This window comes from Vespa velutina, chromosome 1 (genome assembly GCF_912470025.1).
Source record: "Vespa velutina chromosome 1, iVesVel2.1, whole genome shotgun sequence".
In the NCBI taxonomy this organism is placed as follows: Eukaryota; Metazoa; Arthropoda; class Insecta; order Hymenoptera; family Vespidae; genus Vespa; species Vespa velutina.
This window is the reverse complement of record NC_062188.1, coordinates 15,157,710-15,168,148: the sequence shown is the minus strand read 5'-3', so window position 1 is coordinate 15,168,148 and position 10,439 is coordinate 15,157,710. Positions and strand designations below refer to the sequence as shown.

The 10,439-nt window shown below is 24.7% G+C and overlaps 1 protein-coding gene and 1 non-coding gene across 5 annotated transcripts; one reads left to right on the top strand and one right to left on the bottom strand.

Moving 5' to 3' along the window:
• Nucleotides 1–391: 391 nt before the first annotated feature.
• Nucleotides 392–9,665, top strand: LOC124957291 (acid phosphatase type 7). Of its 4 annotated transcripts, XM_047514206.1 has the most exons (9): nt 2,439–2,555; nt 4,755–4,853; nt 6,309–6,438; nt 6,682–6,876; nt 6,949–7,276; nt 7,352–7,534; nt 7,595–7,814; nt 7,896–8,090; nt 8,173–9,665. In XM_047514206.1, the coding sequence occupies exons 1-9, from the start codon at nt 2,442–2,444 to the stop codon at nt 8,281–8,283; spliced, it is 1,575 nt and encodes a 524-aa protein (XP_047370162.1). In that variant the 5' UTR covers nt 2,439–2,441; the 3' UTR covers nt 8,284–9,665. The 4 variants fall into 4 exon arrangements, with proteins under 4 accessions (XP_047370189.1, XP_047370162.1, XP_047370181.1 ...); XM_047514233.1 differs by lacking the exons at nt 2,439–2,555; nt 4,755–4,853 and adding an exon at nt 392–410; XM_047514225.1 differs by lacking the exons at nt 2,439–2,555; nt 4,755–4,853 and adding an exon at nt 5,982–6,205.
• Trnat-cgu lies at nt 5,142–5,213 on the bottom strand. The gene has a single exon. It is a non-coding gene; the product is annotated as a tRNA-Thr (tRNA).
• Nucleotides 9,666–10,439: the final 774 nt, after the last annotated feature.

Below are 10,439 nucleotides of genomic sequence, written 5' to 3'. Positions count from 1 at the left end.
TGCGTCTTGCAATGATCCATACTAGATACGACGTTAATACATATCTGTTTCACGATAAAAACATAAAAGATAAATATAATTAACATATGATAATTAGTATATAAATTTGTAAATTTAAAAAAATTATTTTTGAATTTAACTATATTTTATCTATTTACTTATACAATTATTATTGGGAGTGTATAAAGTGTTAGTACTTTAGTGTTTAATTAGAATTAGATTGAAGGGATTTTGAAAATACATTGAAATATGCAGCCATTCGCTCGCTAATGCTTATATTGCACGATTTATAATTAGATTTCAATTTATCGCAAGTATTTCCGACCCAGGTCTCACTAAGTGGAAGTCACATCTGAAGATTCACGGACTAATGTTGACTCTACTCTAAAATCCGCGTTCGAAGTAAAAAGGTACATTAAAACATATCAAAGGTACGGTGAAAGCTTTCTTAGTGGAATTCGGTTCTTTAAGAAAATATAAAATCGCGAATGAAATCGCGATAAAGCGAAAAGATGAATTTCCATGAAGAAAAGATCTACGTATACGTTCGATCGATATTCCATTCTCTCATATAAGCACGAATAAATTAGATTAATATTACGTATTATTATTTGCAAGCGAAACGTATTATTTATATTATTAATACTAATCGCGAATAAAATCAATAGAATCAAAATCATTTATATAGAAAAAGATTCATTGTCGAATTATCTGCTTTTTAAATATTTATCAGGTATAAGACACTGTCTTTCTGTGCGTATTCTTTATTGTATATATATTATATATATATACTTCATAAAGATTCCGGTGCTTAATTGATTATTTGCCAATAAATCGAACTTTCCAATTTCTAAAAATCGTCCTCTATGAACCAAACACAGAGACGTATGAAGTTTTTCTTTCGCTAAGAAATTTAAGACAATGTCTACATCTGCACCATCGGTTTCTTGCAAAATCATATTCTCGAAGCTAGTATCTCGAGAATTTTCAATATAATTATCATCGATACTAGGAAATGTTTCTTTAATGAATTTACGTTTTTCTAATGTACTGACCGTAGTGAATTTGGTTTTTATACTAAATCTATTTAAATAAATGGAGCACACATTTCAATCTAATCTTTGATTCTGATTAACGAGTCGATATTAATCAATAAAAACGAAGTCAAGTTTGGTCGTAATAAGATAGATATATAATAATTGAGAATATTAAATTGAAATCTTACAAAAAATAGATACCATATTTTCCATAAATTTTCGTATTGTAATTGACATTCCTCCTGGAAATACTCTACTCATATTTTTATTATCGATCGATGCCATTAAATTTTTTTTGCGTCTTATTAACACAATTATTCGTTTCGATGAATACGATGTATATCTTTAACAATGAAATAGTACTGTTCAATAATAAAAGAAGTCAAATTTCGGCATAATATTGTAGGTATTATATATAGTCATAATGTACATATATCTTGCCTAACATTAGTACAATTTTTTTCGGAAGCTTTGATATTATAAATATCATTCTGTCAAGAAATGTTTCAAGTAAATTAAAAGTAGAAACATTTAGAAATATTATATAAATGTTTTTTCACTTCCAATTTACGTTACAAAATTTTTATTTAGCATTTCATTAATACGATTATTTGTCTCGATGAGAATGATAAAAATTTACGACAATGAAGCAACATTAATGCAGTGATTTGTCAAAAATATCGAGTAAATAATTATATAATATATTATTTTAATATAAATTAAATCATGTATTTATTTCCATTCTATTTATATGATATAGTAATAGTAGCACCTTTTTATGTTGTTTCCCCCCCTGTATGACTAGTCCATTTTATTCGACTTTAAGAATTACAACTATTACTGTTACTATTACTACTACTACTATTACTACTACTACTACTACTACTACTAATAACAATAATAACAATAATAACAATAATAATAATAATAATAATAATAATAATAATAATAATAGTATAATAAAAAAAGTATTTAAATATTATATACATTATGTAAGTTTTATATTATAATAGTAAAGATAATGATAGCATGTTACTGTTCAAAAGCCTAAGTTTGATTATCATAAGCATGTTGTGTGTCTAAAATACACGCTGATTCTCGAATTGAAGGATTTTACGCTTTATTGAAATCAACAATTTCGGACAGAAAACAATCGTAATAAATATAAACATATTCTTCTACTACTTCTAATAATTGTTTTTGTTTCTATGGTATTATATTATATATTATTATTATAGTAACAGTAGTAGGATTACTTCTACAGAAAGAATCATAAAAAAAATAGCGTATGATACTATTGTTTATACGCATATACATGAGTAAGTATTAGCTTGGTGCAAAAGTTCGTTCCTGTATTTATACAAAAATGTAATATTTTTAATAAATAAAAATTTTTTTCAGTATATGTATAAACAGAAGAACGAAATTTGGATTCAATACAATATATACATAGATGTTACTAGCTATATTGCTAGTAGTCAGGATCGGGAAAATGCCACAAATATTACGGCATATACAGTATGATTTGTTTATTGTTTATATGTTACAATTCTCTGAATAGAAGAAAATGGGAATTCTTACATTCGTGAGAAAATTGGTTAAAACATCTATTGGAAAGTTAAAGCACTAAGATATTTGAAGATTTAATATATCCGTAAAAATTTAAGAGAATTTTTATAATTCCATTATTGAAATTTATTATGACCTTTTTTATAAATATGCCCAAATTATGCCATCTGTGTAATTGCAGCTAAATTCTGGAAAAATTTATTACATTGATATCTGTCGTCGACAGAAGACTTCGAAAAGTTGTGTGAATAGCAAAGACGTGAAACTCAAACAGGAGGGTGATCGACTATTCTTTTATTCAGAAGCTTAAAACACAACTAATCTTTCTCGTTAGGGTTATAATAATCAGTATCGTTGATCAGTAGATATGCTAACAACATATCATTGGTAATTTTTTCTATCATAATAAGAAAACACGAGAGTACTGGACTGATGTAGCTGATACGTACGTATAGTTAATCAAAACAATATCCTTCATTTAGCAGTATTATTTGAAATGTTTAATTTCCGCCAAAATTTAATTCTCACATCGAGTTCTTCATTTTGGATAGATAAATTCAACCAATTAAAATAATATTAAGATTACCAAACTTACACTTTTCAATAAAATTAGTATAATCGATACATATTTTCCTTCGATGATTGTTATCAGTGATACAATCTTTTAGTTTAAAAAATTATCTTTCAATTTTTTCACATTATTGGATTCAAAAAATCAATCATCGAATCCTAAAATAACAACTTCTTCGCCTGTTTCTGAATTAATATATCTGAAGAATTTGTATGATTCCTTTGCCTCTTTATATTTATTCATGATTTTTCCTTTGTCTCTTATTTCTCCGGGCGAAACGAATTATAAAAATTGGAACTGAATCTTACCGTACTTCTTCTTTATAACAATCTCTTTTTATAACAATGCTATATATCCCTCATAAATATTTATCATAATACATACCCTATCACGTTTCAACCGAATATTATGCTAAGTTATTCAAATAAGATATATATATATCTTATTAAATCTTTTTTTTTTCTATTTTGGTTAGGAAATGTTGTAGTATTTAAATAGTAATTAATTATAGTTCATATACCTCGTACATTGTTCGAATGTTAGTAAAATGTTATTTTATGTTTATCGAAAGTTAAAATTGAATTTATTTTAAACTGATCGTGTTTAAGGAAGAATACCTTACAATAAAAATCTCCGAAAATTAAAAAAAGAACAATTTCGCATTTTATCTAATTGAAAGATTTTATATTTATATTTATTTAAACTAGAGTGTATAACGAATAAATCTATGTTCCTTTAAATGTAATTTTCATATATACGTAACTTTCAAAAGTTTGTGCCCTAATGTAAAAGATGTTTATTCAAAAACTGTAACAACAAAATTTGATTCCAAATTTTGATAAGATATGGAAAAATACCCTAACACAATCCTTCTGAAAAGTATAAACCTTTTTTTTTTTTAATAGAAACAGATAATTACCTTTTAAAGAACAGAAGTAATTCTTGACTAATTTTGATGAATAAGATTTCATTTTAAAGACGAAAATTTCATCTAGGATATATCTTTTTTGAATATTTGAAAGAGCTTTTTATTTGTGTATAAACTATTCTAGAAAAATACCATTCTTTAATACAATTATTTTCAAAAAAAATAAAGCTTTTTCAAAAGTTTAAAAAAATTATGTCCTACATTAAACTTTATGGTTTAAAATGAGACCATGTTTATTAAAATTAATCAAGGATTACGCCTATTCTCATTGATGGCGTAAATCATTATAGAACAGGGGCTAGTAAACAGCCTTAATAACAATATTAATTATTATGACGAAGCACAATATTTCTATGGATTTCATAGTATTTCATATTTTTATTTATATTAGTTATAAATATTATTTCTATTTATTTTAACATTATAATGCAAGTCTAAAAATTATTTTTTTTTTATTGTAACTATTGACACAAAACTTGTTTTTGACTCAATTTTTGTTTTTATGCTTGATAATATGGATCATTTATAAAAAAAAAAAAAAATATGATGATCAGAAAGCGTGAATCTATGATTTTTTTATGAAGTTTTCATATCTTCAAGCTTATTCTATTGACTTTTGTATAATTTTATGATTTTTATTTTCAAACAGTCTCATAACGTTTATTGGATGAAAAGGAATATCATCGTATATAATGTTGTATATTACAACGCGACTAAAATGAAATTACGAATTGATATTAACGTTAAGGTATAAAAATAAAACTAAATTAAAATATTCTATATCAAAAAAGAATCTTTAACATTGTGTCATATACAAAAGTTTCATTTCTCTCTCTATAATAAATAATAATAATAATTTTCGTTTCTTTAATAAATTTTTTAAATTAATTGTACAAATGTATTAATATATTGTTCCATTTTTCCTATTACGAACAAGTGTCAAGATAGAAATGTAACTAATCTTTTTTCTGTAGAATTAATTTCAATATTATATAAAATTTGTTTTAATGGAAAGAAATGGAAAAGAAAAAAAATTTGCCTCCTGTGAGGTTTGAACTCACGACCCCTGGTTTACGAGACCAGTGCTCTACCACTGAGCTAAAGAGGCTGATGATTTCGTAATTCTTATTATATTAGAAAACTAGATTTAAAAATGTATATTTAGTTTCTTTAAAATATTAATATTTTTGTAATTTTTGTCATATATAAAATGATATTAATAATGAGATAAGAATATATCATTAAAATTGACATTCGTATGATAAAATATAAATGTAATCGAATAAAAAAAAAATTTCTATTCTAATTATAAACATAAAATTTAATGAGATCATTGTATTGTTTATTTAAAACTTTTATAAAGTTCTTCTACGAATATTCTAAGTGAATATATGTAATAGGCAAAATAGAAAATACATTATTTTTTTCACAATTGTTATTTTAATGTTATATTAATCGCAGATATGTGATAACAATAATATATTTATCTATATACTTTCATATAATCTATCAAAATTCCAGAAAATACAAAAATACAAATTTGTTTGATTTAAAGAAACCGCGAACTGATAATACAAGCACAATTAATGATAATCTGAGTAAAGACACTTTCTATACATTACGTGTTTGCGAATTCCTCCAATCATAGTTATCTTTACTCAATTGTGGATTATTGTAATAATATATATTCTTGAATTGCTATAATTCAGTAAATCTCATTTAATATCATTTTTGATAAAGAAAAAGTTTTATTAAATAATAATAATTAAACAATGCTAAATTAATAAAATTATTTTAATTGTTCAATACTCATATTTTGATGTGATATGTGACATTATGAAAATAATGCATTGTAAACTGGCCTTAACTTTAGATTGAATTTTGATTATGCCTTTTGTTCGTGTACAATACAACAGTGTTATCGCACATATAGATTATTAATGTTCTATTAGAAGTGGGGATGATTAGCAATAATTATGTCTACTCACGAATTGTGTCAATTATTAACAAATGACAAGAATAAAACAATCTGTTTTAGAAAGAATTCCTACGTTATATATTTTTTAATGAAATAATTGTTTATATTCATTTAATACAAAAGTATAAAGTAATAATAGATTTTTTTTTCTCAATAATAACATTATAATAAAAAAAAAACGCGTTCCTGATCATCTCGTTATATTCTAATGAATCATTGTTACAGATAAATTATTTTACGTTGTTCGTGCAAGGTGACATGGCTCTGTTTACCGTTCTTGTGGTTCTATCCATTTTTTCTTCAACATACAGTACTGTACATTTTCAACCTGAATCAGTGCATCTTTCATATGGTGGTAAGTATTCTAATAATATATATGTTACAAAATATATTACAGCTTTTTCCTTTACTGCATAAAATCTACAAATCCATTATCTGATCAATAACTTCAATCGACTTTTGATATTATTTCTACATGAATTATATTGCTTCTTTTGCAAATATAAAAAGAGGACAGAAATATAATTATATTAAAGAATATTTATTAATACATATTAAAGAAATATTAAAAAATAGAACTAATTATTTACGTTTTCAGATAATGTTCATGACATTGTTGTTACATGGAGTACAAGAAATGATACAGGTGAATCTATTGTTGAATATGGTATAGGAGGCTTTGTTCTAACTGCCACAGGATATTCAACTCTTTTTGTTGATGGAGGATCAAAAAAAAGGCAACAATATATTCATAGAGTTTGGTTGAAAAATCTTACACCTGACAGTCATTACAGTAAGATACTTTATATATTTTATATTTTTAAAATATTAATTTAGATATTATAAGATAATATATGTAAATTAGTGTATCAATGTGGAAGTCGATATGGTTGGTCAAATGTCTTTTATGTAAAGACTGCTCCTCATAACTCTATCAAATGGTCACCACACATTGTAATCTTTGGTGATATGGGAAATGAAAATGCTCAAAGTTTATCAAGGCTACAGGAAGAAACTCATCGTGGCCTATATGATGCTGCGATACATATTGGAGATTTTGCTTATGACATGAATACTGAAAATGCTAAAGTTGGTGATGAATTTATGAGACAAATTGAAGGAGTTGCTGCTTATATACCTTATATGACTGTACCTGGTAATCACGAGGAAAAATATAATTTTAGTAATTATAGGTTTGTTTTTTTTAATTATTAAAGCAAATATTACTAACTCATATATGCATCTATGTTTCCTGTAATTGTTTACAGAGCACGCTTTACAATGCCTAGTAATTCAGAAGGACTGTGGTATAGTTTTGATATGGGTCCTATACATTTTATAGGTATAGAAACAGAAGCTTATTATTTTATGAATTATGGAATAAAACAGCTTATAAAACAATATGAATGGCTTGATAAAGATTTAGAAGCTGCAAATAGACCTGAGACTAGGTAATTAAAAAATGTTATTTAAATAATTTTATTATATTAAATGTTTCTTTCTAATCATAGGGCTCAACGTCCTTGGATAGTAACATTTGGACATAGACCAATGTATTGCAGTAATGCAAATGCAGATGATTGTACCAATCATCAAAGCTTAGTTAGAGTTGGTTTGCCATTGCTGAATTGGTTTGGTTTGGAAGACTTATTTCTTAAACATAAAGTAGATTTAATGCTATGGGCACATGAACATAGTTTTGAACGAACGTGGCCCATGTATAACTTTAAGGTCATTACAAGACAATATTTATGATTTAAATTATAGATATTTGCATACATTGACAGAATAATAAATCAATTAAATTGATAGGTATACAATGGTAGTTATGAAGAACCATATAAGAATTATAAAGCACCTGTACATTTGGTAACAGGATCTGCTGGGTGTAAAGAAGGAAGAGAGAAGTTTATTCCTAATTCACCAGATTGGTCAGCATTTCATAGTTCTGATTATGGATATACGCGTATGAAAGCGTTTAATAAGACACATCTATATCTAGAACAGGTAAACTGATGAATATATTAGCATCTTTAAAATCTTAATGCACTTTATAAATTGTTACTGTTTCTTTTCCTTTTTTTAATAGGTTTCTGATGATAAAGAAGGTGCTGTTATAGATCAATTTTGGCTTGTAAAAGATAATTTTATGCCGTCGTATGATCTAAAAGAATTAGGTCTAGAAAAAAATGAAGAATAATAAAAATAATATTAGTAGAAATTTGCAAATATGTATACTTATATATGAATTTTTTTTAGAAGTGGTATAAATTCATTTTCTTTTATTTCGAGGTATGTAATATCTCTTGCATATGTCTTGCATTTTAATATGTCTAAATATTGTTAAAAGCTAATAACCTTGTTTGTACTTTTAAAATTTGAGGTATGTTTTATTATATCATGTAGCAATTTTGTAAAATATTCTCAGAGCGAAGCGGTGTTTTTATTAATAGCAAATTTATATTTTTTTTATGTGTTTATTTTAATGAACTTATACCAATTTCAAGAATAATAAATTGCCAAAATTGTGAAATAATACAAAATTTAAATTTATATTTTAATTGAAGCAGACAAATTTTAGAATTACGTAGACTTTTCTGAAATGTAATTCTAAAATATAAATAATAATAATTATAAAATATACGAAAACCAAAAGATATATTATTGAATATAAAAATTTATTGGTTTGGTAAACATTTTTGAAAATAATTATAATTTAGTAAGAAAAGCTATCAGAAAAAAATTAGAATATATCGTAAAGAATAATATTAATAACTTTTATTCATATTTTAGTCTTCATTTGGCTTCGTACAAAGTGTCCTGAAATATTTATAATGAATTGGAGGTATATAATGTAATAAACTCATATTGCTATATTTAACTGATATTATAGATCTTGAATTGATACATAATGGCAATGATATTATTTTGGAGAAATTTTTTGGTCTCATTGTGCAGATAAATCTGGAATTTAAATTTGGCATTTTCTTCTATTAATGTTTTGTACAAAATTTAATAGAAATTGTTCCTTTTAAACCTCATGCAACAAATGTTTAGCCAATTTATAGTTTTTCTGTTAACATATATCTTTCTTTTTAAAACTGTCTTTTTTAAAGATTTTATGAAACAAATTCTTTATATTTTATTTTATATAAAAGAAAATTAATTTGTTTTTTGACATTGCTCTATTATTTTATAATAATCCTGAGGTTTGTATAACAAATTTGTTTTCTTTTTTAGCGCTATTTCTGCAACTCCAAAATTTCAGTCATTTAATAAAATTAATGACCTGACAATAAAAATTTATAATCACATTTACATTATTGTCAGAATAAACAATTTTTAACTATATTAATGACATGTTTATATTTTTGTTTTGTTTGGTGTATATGTCTGTCATATGATCTTGAGTTGTAACATTCTGAATGTACTATATAAATACATCGTAGTTTTGAGTTAGGTTAGAATCAAAGACAGTCATGATTTCCCATAATTAGCTCTGCGAAAACAATAAAAAAATTGATTCATTGTTGCAAATAGACATACCAATAAAAAGAAAAAAAAAACATTTGTGCAATTCCATCTAACAGCCAAATTTCTTTTGACCAATTCATGAGGATATTGTACTGTATTGACTTTGTTATTATAAATATAAAAAAGAGACTTTTCTCTCTCTCTTTTTCTCTCATGAAACTAATTTCAACTCATTTTTTTTCAAAGTTGGATTCATACCACTTTAAAAAAAAACGGCTCATATATATATATATATATATATATATATATATATATATATATATAGTACAAAATAGATGTACGTACAATGAAAATATTAAGATTATGAAGTAAATCACTTCTAATGATTTGCAGTATTCTACATATTAATTACATTTTAAGCGTTCATTTCGAATATATACTCGTAAATATCTATTAGAATTAATAAATGTATTATGCAATCCAATGTTTAATAAACATTAATGATGTTTAGAACGAATTACAGAATTGCTAAAACAATGTACAAATTAAAAGGAAAGAAATAAATGATACGGATATACAATATAATTTTTTAATTCTTAAAATATAAATATATGTATATATAATCATTATACCATATTATAATAAAATAAGAATTATAATAATAGTAATAATACAAATAATCATAATAATAGTTATAATTATATAGTGATTTACATCTCCATCTGCATTTTTATCAGATTCTTACATTTACTGGTTCAACCATGATACATAAATGTGGGAGGTGGCTTTACACGAAGCAAACAAATTCTGTTTTATCTTGATATTCTTAGATATTACAACAAATAATTGTAATAAAATTTGAAATTTATACAATAATACAAT